We start from the raw sequence: 19,030 nt of genomic DNA, 5'->3' as shown, positions 1-19,030 counted from the left end.
CAGCAAAAGTCTAAGACAAACCCCAGCAAAGGAGGAGAAGCTGTTAACACCTGAAGCTTGCTGTCTCCTGCAACCACCACCTTAGCATTACGATTGCCTGGCAGTTTTGTCCAAATCCTAGGGAAATGCTATAGACCCAACATCCTCAGCTGACTCAAAAAGTTTTTGAAGCAGTGGCACTGCTGAGGCTTTTGTTCATCTCAGTGAGACACCAAGATGCCTGCACTGTGTGGGAGAAGGAAGGACCAGCACTACCAGTGAGGTCACTACTTTGCTCACTGGTGCACAGGTTACAAATCAGAGAACTTGGGAATGTTACCTACATTACTTTTAAACAACTTAGATTATTTAAACAGTGATGGTTTTTCAAAGCACATAAAGAAGTAATTGTTCTTCCTTGCCTGCAGCACTTGTTTGAGGATCACAGACAGAGATGCTCAATTATACTGTGAGGAAGAGATAATCAAATTAGCTGGAAGGGCTTTAAAAGATAATCACTCATGAATGAAGTGATGAATTAGTGAAATCATGTTAGACTAGTCTGTACAAAGAGGATTGAGCTCATTTGACATATTTGTTCGCTTTCATTCACAATAAGCTCATTAAATAAAGTTTAGTTTATAGAGTATATTGTCCTGTAAATGTTAGAGATTGAAAAGTATTGTGACACTCCTTCCCCCAGCTTGGTGTTCAAGGATGAGTAGAGAGTGAGGAGTTTGTCAGGTTTACATATCCGCATTTGTCTGTAGGACCTAAGACAGCACAGTTAACTCTAGATGAACACTAGGTCCAAATAACGCTGACAGCTCACGTGACTAATGTCATGGGATGAAGCCAGGCTCAATAGATACCTCTAATCACCCTAAAAAGGCAAGATGTTCATTGCTGTTGCATATTTACTAGATATACACCTAGGAACTCACACACAGGATACTAGACGTTTTCTTTCCAGATAGAGCCCCAACTACATGCAGAGTTTTTTTTTTTTATTTTTGTGTATGTGCTTATACCTCTTATGCTTGTTAGACTTATGAACCCAAACAGTCACTGCTCAGGCAAGTTTTAAATACATATTTAATTCTCACATTTTTTCCTCATAAATTAATCTATACAGCTTCTACCCATTTAATGCTTCAGAGTTCCCCTTCAATGACCACTGTCTTTATAACATGAACACTAATACAATATTTCAACTCCTGTAGTACCAGCGCTCTTCTCCTGTCCCCTGAAACAACTCCTCCTACACATGCAACAAGACTATACTGACATTTCCTACCACCCCAGCATATTCACAGGGATTCCTCATTTAAAACCTTTATTCAAGACTGCCAAAATTCAGAGGGTTTCCTCACAAGGAGATGGGGAAGAGCACAACAAAGGTTTTACATTCCGCTTTTTCTTCTGACCAGCAATATTTTGTCTAGCACTGAGATAATGCCAAGTGAAATGGAATGTCAAGCGACTTCAAGTTTAATTTATTACAACAAAAAATTGCAAAATAAACCCTGTGTTAATCTCAATAAAGCCTCTCACATTTCAGGTGCCTTTCAGATTCTCTCTCAACATCTATGCCATTTGATTTCACTGGGACACAAAAGGAATTTACAGTTATTAATCTCTTTCATCAAATAGCACTGTTTTCGGCATCAGTGAGGCAACACAGTTTTTTTGGAAAAAAACCAAAACCATCATCCACTTCATAGATTCATCTTGTGTTCTGCCTATGCAAAACATAAGGTACACATAAGCACAGTCTCTCTATTCAGCAGCAGCAGCTGCAGGATGATGTTGGCAGCTGTGTTAAGACACAGCAGGTGTTGCTCTGCTGCTGCTCCTGCTCTTCCCCTTCCACGTAACACAGATTCTGGACATCTACAGGCACATTAAGGACTGCAGTCCAGAGGGAGAAGCCATTGACCATAAGGGGGGCTGGAAAGGAGAACAACACCAAATGAGGCCATCAAATTCATGACATACCTGCAGAAGTCACGTATGATATGGAGAGAGGCCTTGAATGATTGCCAGAAATACAAAACTTAGCCCTATACCAGCCACTGTGAAGTGAAGAAAAGTAACTCTATCCCACATGAAACCACCTATGCTACACCAACTCTACAGCTCAAGCAGAAACTCGTTTTCTAGTGATTCTCAATAAATACTCAATGTATTCTAGTTTCTTGCTTAAAGGAACTGGACATTAACTGTCCTTGCTCAGGAAGCAGGACCCTTTGCAGTCATTTCCCTGGAAACCTATGATCTATGCACGGTTTATTACCTCATTATACCGATGGCTGAAGAAAAATGAGACTCTAAGAGCTGTCTGCTGCTGGTAAATATTTAACTACCAGAACCATGCCAACAGACTTCTCAGCTTGATTCTCCTTAAATTTACTTCAGAATCAAGCCTTCCTCACCCCTTATGGCCTGAAGCTGAGAGTTTATCGTATTTAGCACCTTTTTCCTCAAGGATCCTCCTAATACATAACAATAGCATTTACTCTGAAATGAACTTCAGTCACTCTTATCTCTTCAGATAACGAATCATCTGAATGTTTGCTCTACACTTGTTGCTCTATGAGCTTCAGATTCACAGATTAGAACAACTTTTCCCAACCATTAAGAGAGGGAGAAAACCATGCTTAGCCTCAGAAATTGTTCGAAGGAGACAGACGGGTGGCATTTCACAGTTATGGAAAAAGTGTTATCCAGCTGGGCATAGACCAGGGTGAGGAAGGGCAGATGTGGAAAAAGTCATCAGGCAATTCCAGGGCCCAGTAGTTAGAGTACTTAATACACTTAATACACACAAGTATTAAGTGTAGAGCAGCCCCAACCTTTGCACCATTCTGAGGATGCAAGACAAGTCTTGGCCACTCTCTGTTCCAGCTGTCTGTTCCACGCCCACAGCTCCTCCATCCAACAAGAACTGCATGAGAACTGAATGAGACAGTGGCTGTCATTCCAACCATCACTTCTCCATCTTCTCTTCCTCTTTTTAAACTCTTCAGCCTGTTAAAATTATACTTAGCATATCTGGATGTCCTTAGGAAAAAGAGTTACTTGAAACCTCTAAAGCTCTAGTCCTCAGGTCAGCATTCAAAACTGAAAGGAGATCGCTGGAGCAGCTCACAGAAAAAAACAGGCACTAAAACCCCTAAAGCTGGAGTCACAGGGTCCTATCTAATATGTAAATCTATTTTCTAAGAAAATTGACTACATTCATAAGGATTAGAATGCTACAAAGGGATCATATCCAAAGGGCTGATATAAAATACATTTCTGGACACATCTGTGGGTCTAAGCAACACTGCAATTTCTTTTTATGCTTTTTATGTGCCACTGCAAAGATAGGACAAAGCAGCTTTCTTTCATAGCTCTGATTTTCAGCAACAAGCTCTAGTTAGACTGTTTTCAGCAGAGGAAAGTTGATTGTTTCAGTTTTTTTAATGAGGATTTCAAACATCATTTATTTCTGTAATTCCAGCTCAACTGTCACCAGCATCATTGTAAGAGTAATGCCAGAACTGCACTCCCAAATATACCTTCAGATCCATGGCAAGCAGCAGGTCTCATTATTACACCAGCTGGTTTATTTCTGTATTCCACTAAAAATACGAGACTCACACAGCAGGCATTTTATGAGAATGAGTTAAATCTGCTTTAGCATTAGTAACAACAAAACAGATGATTATGTTGCATTTGGCAGTGGGCAAGGAAAAACAGCTTCCAGTTTGACCTCTGTCCTTTCTTCAAAGCAGACATCAGCATCGCATGGTGCTGGTGCAAACAGAAGTGCTATGGCGAGTGCTGAAGGCCATGCTGGCAGGCTGGCACAGGTCCAGCACCCCAGTGCACCCAGAGTCCCCATCAGCTCCCAGCTCTGACTCACACAGAGCTCTGCACTGAACAGAAACTGAGAGCCACTGCTGCATGTACAGGCATGATATTGCCAATTAACTGGCTGGCAGCATCTTTCTTCTTTGAGAGACAGCACCTCTGGCTTCCGCTAAGTACCCATCAGAATTCTTAACCTCTGCCTTAGAAAACAAAAAGACAATTTGACTTGCCAAAAGAAAACCTGACACACTATTTATCCTTGACAAGCTGCTCACCTGGATTCACAGCATCACTGAATAGATGTGGTTAGTGTCCAGCTGGCTCAAAACCACATTTAGCTCTTGCCTCTGCAATCAAGAACTTAAAGATGCAGTTATATATTTTTAAAATGTTTTCACATTAGCTCTGCTAAGGCACTGTAAGCATTAAAAAGCATTTACTGATATAGCTATCATCAGGAAACATCTCTACAAAGACAAAGGGTATATTTCTGTGTGAGTGCCTTAGATATTACTGCTGGCTCAGAAGTATCTAATGAAAAAAATCCACTAAACTTTTCTTCCCCATTAATTAAAGTCATTAGCTGAAACACAGAAAATGATCAATGAGTAGACATGGAACAGGTTTCCCAGAGAAGCTGTGGATGCCCCATCCCTGGAAGTGTACAAGGCCAGGTTGGATGGGCTCTGAGCCCCTCCATGGTCCAGTGGAATATGTCCCTGCCTATATCAGGGGAGCTGGCACAAGATGATCTTTGAGGTCCCTTCCAACTCAAACCATTATATGAATCTATGATGATAATATGCTACTCTTAAGTATTTTAAGCCTAAGTAAACAAATAAATGTCTCCTGCTTGCCACAGGGGCCACGAGAAAAGATTTATAGTATAGTTATAGCAGCAAAGCCTCTCAGTATAGCAATAGCTCATATGTACAAAATAGGTAAATAATTACACTGATTGTTTTTCCTTCAAACTAAGACTAACACCAGTTCCTTAGCTTTTTCCAAATCTAGGACTTTGGCTGTTACATGTTTCAAAAGGTATAAATTTCACATCTTTTTATTTATAATAAATCATGCTAGTATAATTTATTGACTTATGTAGGAGAGGCTGAACACTAAAAATCAATAAAATTGAAAGTATTTTTAATTTTTGAATGAGGCCAAAAATACTCCGGAATACCTGAAAAAATACCAAAGCAGTAATTAAACTTCCTTTGTTGTAAAATCTATTTGATGCTGAAACCCATTGCCTTCTGAAACAACCCCACTCACATTCAGTCAAGTCAATCTTTAACTTAGGTCACCATTGCTGACCAAGTTAAAAAAATCAAATTAAAAAAGTCCAACCCCAGAGAGTAAAATATACCCATCAGCAATTCACTGACACACATACACTCCAAATCTATTTATGTCAGACCTTCTGTCATTGCTTGTCTACAGGATAAGAATCTCAGTTTTTATAAAAGAATTGTCCTTTTGATTGTGAAAGAGCTTGAAAAAAACCCACTATTCAAATCCATCTCAAAGGCTCAAATCTCAGTGGAAGGCAAGTACAAAGAACCCCAGTATTTTGTTTAGCAGATAAGTGCCTGAAGTTTCTGAGAAGCTACGACATTAAAGGAAAATACACACACAAAATATTCAAGGAGCTGCTGGCCATCAAGTGACTGAAATGGACACAGATGACATCCACTGGTAGAAATACAGAGAGGAAAAAGGTTTCTGTAACCTATAACCTGCCTTGGTTAAGAAATTTTTATTGTTTTTGTTACCTTGTAAATTTGACACTTGGACAAAAAGCTGCATCCTGAGGCAAGAGTCTCAAAGAAGCTCTGGCTCACTGCTCTCTGCCCCCGCCGGTGATGAGGTGCACACTACATGCCCCCCAAACACAGAAGGGCTTCAGGTCCAGGTGCACCATCACACTGAGAGGCTGTACACTGCTTCCAGGTTCACAGCTAGCCTCTCCATATGGACAGCTTTTTCTGGATATTGCAGCCCACTCAGAACAAGACACAGTGAAAAGCATAATCATGCCCACAGAGCCCAATCTGCATATCCAAGACCATCTGCATTACAAAAGCAGATATCCAGGACTATTTCATCTCACCATCCTTCTTAGCAAAATTGAGAAAATGGCATTGGCCAGGCTCTCAGACTGTCTTGTTGCTTTGTTGTCAGGAAGAAAGGCAGTGGGAGCTGGTCTGAGTTCCCCACAGTCACACAGTAAAAGGATTCTTGTAAATCTTACTCACATTATAAAACTTCTTGAGAAGAATGCAGTCTGCAGAAGCTACAGCAACCTACTGAGTCCTAAAGGCCTTTATTATGAACATTTTCCCAGAGTGCAAAATGGCTTATTAGAAGTCCACAAAATTAACTGATCTACAAAAAGTAAGGAATAGAGACTCATAACCGTCTTTGCAACATGTCATCCTGGAAGAAAGCACAAGGGAAAATACAGTCACAGTCTCTTTGATACCACAGGATTTCACTGGGATATAGTTTCACATTGTTTCAGTTCCAAGAGTCAGGATTTGCTATGGATAAATAAACATCATTAAAAAACCTCTTTCCTCACTTGAGACTGATCAGTATCTGTAGGTTGTTTCCCCCTTATGTTTGTTTTCTTTTACTCTCTGAATGAGTGAAACTCAGTTTAAACCCTACTGCCATATCTACCTGCTGCTGCTGCAGGCTCTGAGGCAACATGCAAACACTACTGAAATTTAAACAAAGGCATTAAGTAACACTATCAAAAATAACTTAAACAAGAAGGGACAGTCTGAATAGTTAGTTCTGCACTGATCAGGGTTTATAAATACCACAGAGTGCATGTTACAGTAGACAGAGCATGCTACAACCAACCAGCAAAAATGTAGGTGAACTGCTCAGTAAATATTGATAGTCTGGGCTAAACATAAGAGTCCATTAATTCTGTGCTTTTACCACTGCCTTGGAATAAGTGTTGTTCCACATTTCTCTCTCTCTGAATATGTGCTATTGGGCTTCAAACATATTTCCCTGAAGTCAGACACACTGGATTTTTCTGCTTCCATCAGTGGAGGGCAGACAGGGAGAGAGCATGGAAGCAGGGAAAAAAAGTTCCTCCAACTGCATCTTCCCCCTGAACTGGATCCCTTGAGAACACCAAAAACCACATCAAGACCCCAGCACAGGCTGAGAAAGCAGCACTGCAGGGGTGTGAGGCTTTGAGCAGCTCTGGAATGAAAGAGCAGTGAGGTGTCTGGAGCAGGAGCTGGAGGCACACTGCAGGCCAACTGCAGTGGGCAGGGCTATTTCTGTGGTCAGCAATGCAAAGTGTGATAAAGTGGCATTGGGATTTTTTAAATTTTAAATGACACACACTCTAACTTCTACAACAGCAAGGGAGGCCCTATGACACCAGCAGCCAACTGATTTAAATAGAGTATGTGACCTGCCATGCCAGTTTTGAGTCTGGCTGCAGATAAAATAAAAAACCAGCAGATAAGGTGGATTCCCTATCAGCTCCAGGCCTAGGAATAGCTGCTGGCTGACTCCCAGAACTTTGCATTGCTTGTGCATATGGAGTATTTCAAATTTGTGCCACGGAAATACATTATTATTATTATTCTCTTGCACACTTGCAGGTAAGATGAACTTGTGCCACAGCAGAATGCACTGACCTATGAACCAGCACATTGCTCCTGGTTCTGTCCAGTGGGTCTTGCTGGTCTGGCTCCTGCCACAGGGTGTTGCATAATTTTCTTAAGAGTTCAAGTTCTTGAGCTGTGGAATTACTCATCCAAAATCTAGAATCAGAGGCACCACAAAGGTCAAAAGCAGTATCTAGGGGTCTGAATTCTAAAAGTTATATGACATTCAAAGTTTTTAGCAGTATATGAATATTCTACATGGGCTTTTTTTTTTTTTAACCTGTTAATAGTTTTTGATAGCTTCTACCTTATTATGTACCTTTATGCAGTTACTTCTTTTATTAGTTATGAGTGTTCCTAAGTTCCACAAATTTTTTTTATCATATGTCAAGAAAAGAATTAACTACTGATACTTGATGCCAAGCGAGACAAGATGAGCTGTAATTGTTAGTAGCAGAGTGCCCAGTTACAAGGTCTTACTTCCCAACAACCCAAAACTGTATTTGTATTAGAATGCCAGTGAGATCACAGTTTTCATCTGCTGCCTCAGTGGAATCCCCAAAAATAATTGCATCCCTGTTCATGAGAAAAGTTAACAGTTATTCCATAAGTTAACAGTTATTCCATAAGGAGAACTAACCAGGAACTCACAAGGAAACAAGCTACAGATTGTGCAGCGTTATGAAGTGCTGAAGAATGGCACCACTGTGAGGGTTTGCACAGATTAAAGTTGTATCAGAGTCTGATCTATAGCAAAATATATGCACTTTACACTTCCACTGCCATGAAAAACAGCTTGGGTCAGTACTCCAAGGAGCATGCATGGTTTAATAGGTATAACTCAGTTTTAGAGCCTGGGTTATTTGACATCTCTTTAAATTACTCCAACTCAGTTGTATTTCCAGTGTGCTTAAAGCCACAGGGCACCGCAAGACTAAGCCTGAAACGTCAGCCTTCAAACTGCAATCTTTTAAGTATGCCTGATTTTATTTTACCAGAAAGGCTACAAACACTGAGCACACACCTTTGGCTTCTGATGGAAGTACACCGATGTAAATATGAATTATATTTTCATATCCTTTAGCCTATCAAACTCTATGGCATCAGATAAATAATGTTACTGAAAATGACTATAATAAAAAATACTGAAGAATGATCTCACACCCAACAGATTAAAATGAAAAAAAAATGGCAGACAATTCAGTACAGAAAATTTCAGTCCCTGCACATTAAATTTGGACTAATCCCAGCTGTGCAAAAAATAATAGTGTTACGTGCCTCACAAAAAACCCTTTTGACTGAAATCCACTGCAGCTATCTGAGAAAATGTACCAGCCAGAACTGATTGCAAAGGATAATGCTGTGGTACCAAGGCCTGTGAACATTTTCTGTCAGGAATCTTGTCTCAAAATTTTAATTACAATTTTCTTTAAGTGAATTTCAACTCATCCTACAGCAGGTCATTTCCCAAGTCAACTGAGGGCAAATTCTCCAGGAATCTCCCCATTTTCAATCCTCACTGCCTCTTTGTGGGGCACTTTTAGCAAGGCTTACGCCTTACAATATTACAATAAACACATTATGGCTTTAAAACACTTTTCAAAACCAAAAGGCAAACTGCCAAAAGGTGCGCCACAAATATATGCAACCTGATGCCTTAATAGTTTAGAACCCATCTGAAAGCAGTTTTTGGGAAAGCACTAGCAGGAACCCAGGATACTGCCAGCAACAGGGAAGATTAAAAGAGAAAGCGTAAACTGTAAGCAAAGTTCCATCTAACAGAGATACCATGATTCAACCCTGCACTGTATTTGGTTACTGAGCACAAAAACTCCTCACAAAGAGCTCCAAGGACTTGATTCAGTTTTCCTGTTTCAACACAGCTGTGGCCATCCAGCAGACAAACGAAAATGGGAAGGCAGGAAAAACATACTCACCCTCTGGCTGCAGAAAAAAAGTGATTGTTCAAGATCATTATTTGCTGTGTCTGCATTCCCTCCCTTCCCAAATTTAAGAGACTTCCTGCCTTTAGTTAAAAATACTAGCATGTGTATTGCTCTGGAAAAGTATTTACAGAGCAGCGGGAAGTCCTGATCTCAGTATAAACTTTAAAAACTGATTCTGTCTTTTAAGAAACTGGCACCTGGTAGTTTTATCAGGAATTTTAAAATTCTGAAAAGCTGGAGTGAGAGGAGTAGAGGGGCCTGTAAACTGAAATGTATCCACGGAGAAGCAAAGATAAGCTCCCCACCTTGCCATTTCACAAATATCCCTTCTACCTAAAACACATCAGCTACGCAGATCAGATACACAGCTCTTAAAACACAGCTGTGGAAAGCAACTGCCTTTAAGTTCCAACTGTTTCATCTATGTTAAAAGTGTCAAGTATTCACCTGAGCCACTGATCAAGATCCTTGACTTCCAACATTTAGCTGACTCTATCACCAGCCTTGGGCCCAGCATTCAGGTAAGCAAGAACACCAACTTCTCACACAGCATTTCTTTTTTACAGATATATCACTTCTATTCAGCTTATATGTTTGCATTGCAAATAATTCTTTAAGCTTATTTCCTTGTCTAGGGAAGGGCAGAGACAGTTTGTGTAGGAAACAAAGCTGAGCTACTTTGTGGTTATGCACTGGGTTTGCCACCTTCTCAAAATACTACAGACTGTTAAGCCCATCTTTACTGCAATTAACTTGTTAAAACCACATACCTCAGGCTAGCCAAAACCTGTGCCCCACTCCCAGATGAATCATCACCTCAGTTCCCAGCCTCTAGCTAGCTCAGCTTGGAGATTATCCCACTGCTACAGCCACCCTCCCTCCATCCCTGTCAGTGCATCCTTCACAGGGGCCACAGCTACAAACCCACACCTGTGCTAGGCCTGTCCCTGGATCAGGAACCCTGTCATGACCATGTCCTCCCTGAGGGACCCAGCCTAAAGGGGATGCCTGAGGAGCAGCTGAGGCCACAAAAGCCCCTAGCAGGGTGAATGCTGCTGCGCCTCGGGGGCCTGGCACCTTTATGCTTCTATTTGGAGCAAACACATAAAGGTGTTTTACAGAAGGCTTCCTACCACAGATAGCACAAGGGAAAATGCTCACAGCTGTGCTGTCACAGGCAGAGAGCAGCTGGTTCAAACAGCAAGTACAGAGTATAAATAACAAACAGTTTGCATGGGAAGGTGCAGAGAGGGTCAGGTCAGGCCCTAGGAAAAAAGAAACCTCGAACAAACCCATAGGAATATTGTTCTGGGAACAGTATGGCACAAGCACTTCAAGTACAACAGTGACTACAGTGCACAAATAACACTTATCTTGGAGTAGAAGACTCACACAGGTTGCCCACAGAGGCTGTGAAGTCTCCCTCACTGGAAATATTCAAGAACCATCTGGATGCAATTCTCTGCCATGTGCTCAAGGACGTCCCTTCTTGAGCAAGGAGGCTGGACCAGATGACCCCCTGTGGTACCTTCCAGCCTTTAACATTCTGTGATTCTGTGATCTTTTCCTCACCACAGCACTCTGGCCAAAGTGATATCCTCGTGATATATGGAGTTTGATTTGCCAGGAAGAAAAGCAATGTAATTTTTCCTTCACTCTGGCAAACATACAATACATTTAAGGATGCTTCTATGATCTCTAAATCAATTTGTAGTCTCTAGTTTTAGGTAACAACAGGGAGATGCTGGGAAGCTCAAATTGCTGCCTACTTTTCAGATAAACAAAATACTTCTTAAAAGAAGACAGTTTAATTCTCTTTACCTGGCAGGAATGTGAGGACTGACATAATTTTGATCAAAAATGACAAGACAGTAAATGTGAAAACAACTGCTTCAAAACTGTTTTTGAAGTTGTTCAAAATCTGAAGGAAAAAAGTAAATTATATCTTGCCTGTGTATAAGGTACTCAATTTTTCTGCCTCTTTGTAGATATGAGCACTGCCTGTGCTCATGATGACAAATTCAACTTTTCTAAAGGTATAAATGTCACATTTATAGAGTAAACATCTTTCTTCCACTTCCATTTGAAGGAGTACTGAATATTTCCTGATCATTACAGGGATGTTATGCTTGCCAGTTCTCATCACACAGGCACGAAGCCTTTTGTTTATGCATGCCCTGACTGCTGACAGCTGACAGTGGCCTGCTTACACCCAGCCTCACTTGAACAAAGGAGAATTAGTTCATGGACAAAAGCTACCATCCTTAGTAGGCAGGCAGCCAAACAATGCTCATTTTAGCTTATTTTCTTCAGCTGCTGTGCCACAGAGTCATTCTGACATGAGAGATTTATTCTCCTAGCAATGGACTTGATCCCAGAGTATAGATCCATGCTTTCCCCACACCTGGATGGCAGGAATTTCTAGGGAGCCAGGACTCATGCATGAGCTGAGAATGGAACATGTCACAGCAAATGACTTGCAGGCCTGAAAATTGTCCTCCTCCCAGCCTCCCTATGCAAGTTCACAGAACAAACAGATAACTTCTCTTCTTTGCTGGGCTCCTCAGATCTGCTCTCAGATATAGAAACAACAAAGTGAGTAGTCATATGAATGGCAGAAGTGACCTTATAAAAAGTCACCTCTTTCCTATGCAAACCTAATGACCAGGTTATTTATTACTCAGTATCTTGACAGCAAGACAGAGAATGAGACAGAAACACAGAGAACCTGCCTCTCCCTTTCATCTTTCTGGAAAAGAGCAAAATAGGTAAGAAACCAACCCAGACTAAGAGCTGCTGATATGCGCCCTTAAAAGACACTTAACATCATATCATAAAAAGGCACAGAAGTGACCATGAAACACCTCTAGGCTCAGAAGAGTTTACTGTCTTCTCAGATGTAGGGACTTCCCCACCATGAGCTACCCAATGAGAAATTCACCTCTGATGCTGTTTTCTGAGAACGTCTTCAGGGTGAAGATGATCCTAAAGAAAGCAAGCCCAACTCAAGCCAGCTACTCCATTCATTTTCCTTCAGATCATTCTGCCTCAGTGGGAAGGAAGAACTGAAACTTTTGCTGTTGAACTAGATATTGAGAACAGGTGTGCTGTTTGCTTCTTCTCTGATGCCAAAAATCTCACTGTGTAAGAAGGACTTCCAGAGGGGAAAGCCCCAGTACAAAAAAAAGCAAAAACCAAAACACAAACATCTCTATTTCCCTTTCCCTCTTCTCTTATCCCTTCAGAAATTAAGATATTATAAACTCTAGGACAAGGTCTACATTTTTGTCCTATAAGCTCTCAAACACCAAAATGTAAAAAGAAAAAAAAAATCAGAAGAGACTCGTATTCTTAAAATGAGGTTTGTCAACAGCCTTAAGTGCTCAGCACTTCAGTGATTTGTGGTCAATCTTCAGAGCATCTCAGACACTTGCAAAGCAATTTTCTCAGACATCCTCTAGAGGTTTAGTATTTTTTTTTTTTGCAGGTATAAAGATTGTGAGTGAAGTCTTTTAGCACACTTGCTAAGAGTGCTAAAAGGAACAGTGCCAGACTTAGCTTCAAAAAACTTATAATTACAGCATTGTTTGTACAATCACAGCATCCACTGCAAATGAAATCACAGCATCATTTTCTGTCATCCACTTTATTAATCACGGAGCACCCAATACAGGTGGGTCACCTTATGACTATTTCTATCCCCATTCTAAATGAAATATTGTTTTAAAAGTCACTATCAACAGGAAGTTATATAAATTTTCATTTTCCTTTACAGCAAACCTGTTGAATATATTTGGAGTAAGGTACTTCCCAAGCTTTGGGAAGCACAGTCTGTACTCTACGCTCCTATACCATGTATGAGAAAGCTCTTCAAGAAATATATTGAAAAATTAGACAGATTTTGCTATGGACAATAATGTTAGACCAGCATTTCAGTTTTCTTTACATTTCCTGCAGTACTACACAGCATTGACTTTGCACACAAAAGCTCTAACTTCCTTAGGCTTGTGATGCTGAAGAGAATGACCACATTCTTTCCAGCCTTGCAGGAGCTGGTTTTCATTTCCTTTCCTTAGGAACTTCCATATTCACACAACCACCAAAGACATACATCTGCTGACACTCAGAGCAGGCAAAAAAAGCAACATTATGCAAAAAAAGCTGATTTGATCCACACATTTCAATTAGCTACTTTTATGTCAATTGCCCCACTGGAAAACAACACCAATAATTTGAAGTCTCACTGTTGATGCATGTTTCAAACCCTGAGTGAGGCTTGTTTTTAGCAATTTCCCAAATCTCTAAAGGACTAAGTGTCTTGCAGGTAATTGTATGTGCACATACAAGAGGATCTCACAGTCCACTGCATCACTACAGCAGCTGTACTGGAGAGAGAACACACGGCAAAACAGTTCATGGCAGTATCTGCAGAAATACAAAGAGATTAATTTCTGTGCTATATATGACATCTCTCCCCAAAAGTGTATTTATCAGAGAAAATAGAGCCATCTCCCAGCTGCCAGATGAGAAGAGACAACAGCAATTGACTAGCAGCCATTCTCAATGCCACCCTGTTATTCTGGCACAGACACAGCAGCAAAGTCAAAAAAATGAACTTGCTGAGACAGGAAAATTTTCTGCAGCAGAAGCACCAGAGATCTTCTAAATAGGTTTTTCTAAGACATTCAGAAATTAGTATTTGAAAGAGTGAACAGTACTTTCATAAACAAACAGTTCAGCAGTTTGTATGGTTTTGTTGATATATGCCAGTATGAGCAGGACGTTTCTGTTTAGAAAAGAAGATTTGGATCAACAAGCTAACTTTTGTTGCACCAGGCTTTCAAAGTGGAGGAAAGACAAGAAAAAACACGCCCAGCGGCCATAAATTACTCCCAGTTCTTGGCTCCAATTAAATATCAATTTCCAAAGGACTTGAGTGGGCTGAAAATAAAAAGCAGGGACTTAAACCACATTTATGTGAAATATTTGGCTGCATAAGACATTCAGGGACAATCTGCTTCTCTGTAGTCGCCTGGGATGTCCTGGGGTTGCTGTTTGTCAGAACATCTTCGAAATCCCAGCAGATCATATGCAAAAATAGAAAGAGGCAAAATTAAAAACCTCCATGGAAATATCCTGTGGATAATAGGACCCATTTTAGATCCTTGCTTATAAGACTGTATAGAACTGACGGACAGACTAGATAGGTGTAATGCCAGGAGAATTATGGTGACTTGAGAGTAAGAATTACTGTAAAAATTAATAGGAAGGACAGGAAAAAAGTTCAAGCTAGTCTGAGGAACTGGGTAGTAAAAAACTTATCAGCTGAAAGCACTGAAAAAAAATATTTTGACAGATATGGATGACATTGGGAATTGACCAAAAAAAAAAAAAAACACACCAGAAAAAAAACCACCCCAAAATAAAACCCTCACTACTCTGCTTTCTGCAGATAAACCCAATGACTCTCCTACTGGCTGCAGTTTGCAGTTAGGAAGAAAATTCTCCTCAGCAACAAGCATATGCAATATCCCAATCAAGGAAGAAAATAAATCCATAATGTTTTTCACAGAAACCTTTGCAATTTGCTCTAGCCAGCTTACACACACTCTTTCCCCTTGCCAATATATTCCAGAGGCACAGTTTTAAGAGAATTTTGTGCATAGAAATGGAATGTATTCTGAATTAATGATGGTAAATAAACGTACATTTTGAAAACAATTCAAGTTTTCCCATTTTACTTCCCTCACTAATATGCTCAAAGCAAGCCCTGCCTTTTGCAGAGGAAATGTCACGATTCCAGCACCTTCACACAGGATAGAAACAGTTTTAGCAAGACACAGGGCTGTGTGACTGCAAAGAAACCCATTTTTAAACTAAGAAAAACGATGTAACCCAGACTTCTTCATTTTCCATGGTTGCCACCCATCCTGAGCGATGCAGGCATGCTGGTAGAGATCTCCATAGCACAGACTAAACTAGAAATTTCATTTACGTGAATGGCCATAAAAAGAAACACAATTTTAGACCAGTAGGACTTAACACTATAGAGAAACTAACTAGAACCATCTGAAGGAAAAAAAAAAATACAGTTCCTTCAATGTTTCCTGGCTTATAGGGTTATGAATTAAAAAAAAAAAAAAAAACCAAAACAAAAAAACCCCAAAAAACAAAAAAAAAAACAACAAAACCACCAGTAATTAAAAGCCTTGATTCTTTGTTAACAAATGCATTCTCCACTGAGATATGGTGAGGGGAGATGTTCCTCATGGGGAGCAGTGCAAGCAGGGCATTTCTTTCAGCATGAGCTGCAGGAGTTAAAACACGCAAGTCAAGAGGAAGCAAAAGAATTGGCAACCTTTAGGTTTTACCACATACAAAATAACTGCAGAATTACAAATCTGGGACTCTAGCAAAATGAACTGCAGCCTTTGGGGAATGAAATTATGCGTAATAAGAATGCCTGTCCAAAGAATACAAAATAATATGCTTCAATTATTTTGAAAAACCGACCATGCTGCTAAGCCCTTTTCTCTTCTGCACATAGCCTGCTGTCCAGATTTCTAACACATTATTTTCAAAGCACCAATCCGAGGACATGCCAGGCAGCTAGAGTCTGTCTAAGAACTAACAACTTTAAATACAGAAAGACCCACCTAACAAAAACCTCTATTTTACAAAATTTTGCAGAATTTTGCATTTTGAATTCTGCCTCCAAAAGGTAAAGCAGCTAATGACAGCTTTAGGAAGAGCTGTAGTTCTCATTTAGAAGTGGAGCTGAGAAGCTAATGATTAGGATACAGCTCCTTAGGACAGCAATCCCTGCTGTAATCCTGTAAACCTGAAAAAAATTACAATTAATTAGCAATAAGGGCTCATTTATCCCCTCAGCTGTGTATTTATTAGTCAAAAACACAGCACACAAACACACTGTGCATTCACACCTGCCCATCAACACCTGAGCACTTGCAGTATGTGATGACCAAGTGCACATCCTGCAACCTGGGGTGGCCACTGAAGTACCACCTCCAGTTTTGTGAGTGGAAACTCCAGCCAAGGCCCCAAAAGGGTGGACTGATTCCCACAACAAACACAGCATGAAACAAGCTGCAGAGATCATAAAAAGTATTTTGTATTAATTTATTCAAAAAATGTCCACTTATTAAATAAACCAAATCTTGTATTAAAGACTTTTCCCAATTAGATCTTTCCTTAACATTACAACATCTCTCTGTTTCACCTATTTGATACAAGAACTTAATTCCCAATGCATGCCGCTGTCGTTCCATCCCACAAAGTAACAGACACGATCATTTTTTGCTCTTTCTTATTATGACAGTGGTGCCAAAGTAAGAGCTTCTCCTCCTCCACCTCCTCCTTCTCCTCTCATTTTTGGTGTCTCTTCTTAAAGCTTTATCAGCCTTCAGTCTCGATTTAGAGCCTTGGAAAAGCACGAAGCTTGTCTGCAAAGCAGTATCCTGGAGAAGTGAGAGGTGGCAAACTGAATAGATAGTGTCAGTGCGAGCTCAATGACAGTGTAAACCCTCTCAGCGAGCACAAGGGGTTTTCAGCACGCCCCACTAAAACCTCAGAAGATTAAGGAGGCTAAGTCAATATTTATCTTGAATTCCCTACTTAGATGTCCACAGACAGGAGAAAGCAAAGAAGGGCTATTCGCATTAAGGGATGTGGGGCAAAATAATGCAATGGAATTTTGTAATAGTTTGAGAAAAAAAAAACATTGGGGAAAAGTAGAAAGTTAATTTCGTGCAACTCAGCTCCACCCACTGCCGCAGGTTTCCAGACACGGGCAGTGGAAGCTGCTCAGTCAGAAGCGCCAGATGGCCCTGGACTTCCTTCTGTCACCACACACACCCAGCAACTTCCTTGCGATGGGACGGCCCCGGACACAGGAACGAACGGGGTCTGTCGTGTTCCATCACAGCAGCACTTCCAAGCATACACACGGCATATCTCTATTATTAAGAACATTAAAAAAAGGATTGAACTGCCTCCTTTCCCAGCAATTAGAAGTCGCTCAGGACTCTTAATATCCCACTGTCCTACGTGCCAGCAGATCTTTAAATTCATCCTGCGTCTGTTTGCCTGTATTGTTCCCAATCACAGAACCTCTGGGACTTCTGAAAGCCCGGAGAAGCTCAGAGGCAGGCGGACTTCAGCACTTCACGTACAGGGCAGCAGCAGCACCACGACAGCCCGCAAGCGAAAACTTTCTTTTGCACTGGCGTTTTACTGCTCGCTGTTTACAGAGCAGCCCGTGAGTCACCCGCGGAGAGCCCCCGGCTCCCGCCGCCCCTGAGTCACCGCGCCCCGCCGGGCACGGCCGCCCCGCCCGCAGCCGCGCGGGGCGAGCGAGGGGAGCGGCGGAGCCCCGCAGCCCGTGGGGCCCCGGTCCGGCCGGGCGACACCTGCCCCCAGCTCTGTCCCCCCGCACCCCCGCCGCACCCCGGGGCACAGCCCTGAGGGGCAATTCCGCCTCCTCCCGCCGCTGTCCCGCGGGGATCCGAGCCCGCTCCCCGTCTTACCTGAGGCGCCGAGGGCGGCAGGCGGCCATCCCGCCTGCCCAGCAGCACCGGGAGCTGCCGCCTGCCGCCGCGCAGCGCCCGGCCCAGCCCCGCCAGCATGGTCCGGCACCTCCGCCTCCTCCTGCCCCGGCGGGCTCCGGCCCGCGCGGCGTGAGCCTCGGGCCGGGCAGCGCCGCTGCCGCGCTGGGCGTGGGCGAGCCCCAGGGAGCGCAGGGAGGGCGGCTCCGCCGGCGGCCGGGGCGGTGTGTGCGCCTGCCCTGGGCCCCTTCCCGCCCGCCGCCGGAGGGGCCGCGCCGGGCCGGGCTGGGCTGTGCCGCTCCCTCCGTCCCGCGGCTCGGGCGATCCCCGGCGGCGGCGATGCGCTGCTGCCCGGCCGGGAGCTGCTCTCGCCCCGCCGTGCCCAACCCACCGCCCTTTGCTTACAGGTGCTGGCACCCCGCCTCCGCGTCGATCTTCTTATAACTGAAACAGGTTTTCTATTAAATACTAAAATAGCGATTAATGACTCTCTTACCAGAACCTGTGGTTCCTCTGTCGCTGAGTATTGCCTTTTTTTTTGAGGAACGGGACTATTGCCGCTCCTGGGTTTCAGTGAAATAAACACATTCAGGTACCACAGAAATGAACAGCAAAGCAACGAAAGACGCTCTTGTAGTTAGTCAGTTTATGTGAGAGTTTTGTTTACAGCAGGAGAGCAGTTAGCAAGGCTTATTAGCGTTTTCCTATTCAGCCATTTGTTGGGTATCACCTCCATGCCCGCAAAAACAGGTTTTCGTGTCCAGTACAAACCACTGAAGCACATCAGACCCTCGGCACTCCATCAGGGAAACATACTGGGAAGCTTAGTTGTATTCCTCTGCCTTCTCCACCCCTGATGGTGTTCCTCCAAAGCTATGCTGCCCAAGACAAAACCTTCCCTGAGGATGAGAAAAGGATCTTAGAAAATGGGCTGCTGTAGAGCTGAAAGTGCCACCGTCATGGAAAAACTCTGCAACTGCACACTTGATGGCTCAAGGGGACTAAATAAGACCCCACTTGCGTTCATCTTCTGAGCTCCGGA

At 42.3% G+C, this 19,030-nt stretch overlaps 1 protein-coding gene across 1 annotated transcript in view; it reads right to left on the bottom strand.

Moving 5' to 3' along the window:
* MCUB (mitochondrial calcium uniporter dominant negative subunit beta) overlaps positions 1 to 18,272 on the bottom strand; it is a 46,309-nt gene extending 28,037 nt beyond the window's left edge. The window contains exon 1 of the mRNA XM_041427923.1: positions 17,971 to 18,272. Coding sequence (XP_041283857.1) covers positions 17,971 to 18,069 — 99 coding nt within the window. The 5' untranslated portion in view covers positions 18,070 to 18,272. The remainder of the gene's footprint in view (positions 1 to 17,970) is intronic.
* Positions 18,273 to 19,030: the final 758 nt, after the last annotated feature.

Source organism: Onychostruthus taczanowskii, unplaced genomic scaffold (genome assembly GCF_017590055.1).
Source record: "Onychostruthus taczanowskii isolate IOZ18803 unplaced genomic scaffold, ASM1759005v1 scaffold12, whole genome shotgun sequence".
Classification (NCBI taxonomy): Eukaryota; Metazoa; Chordata; class Aves; order Passeriformes; family Passeridae; genus Onychostruthus; species Onychostruthus taczanowskii.
This window is presented reverse-complemented; position numbering and strand designations above follow the sequence as displayed.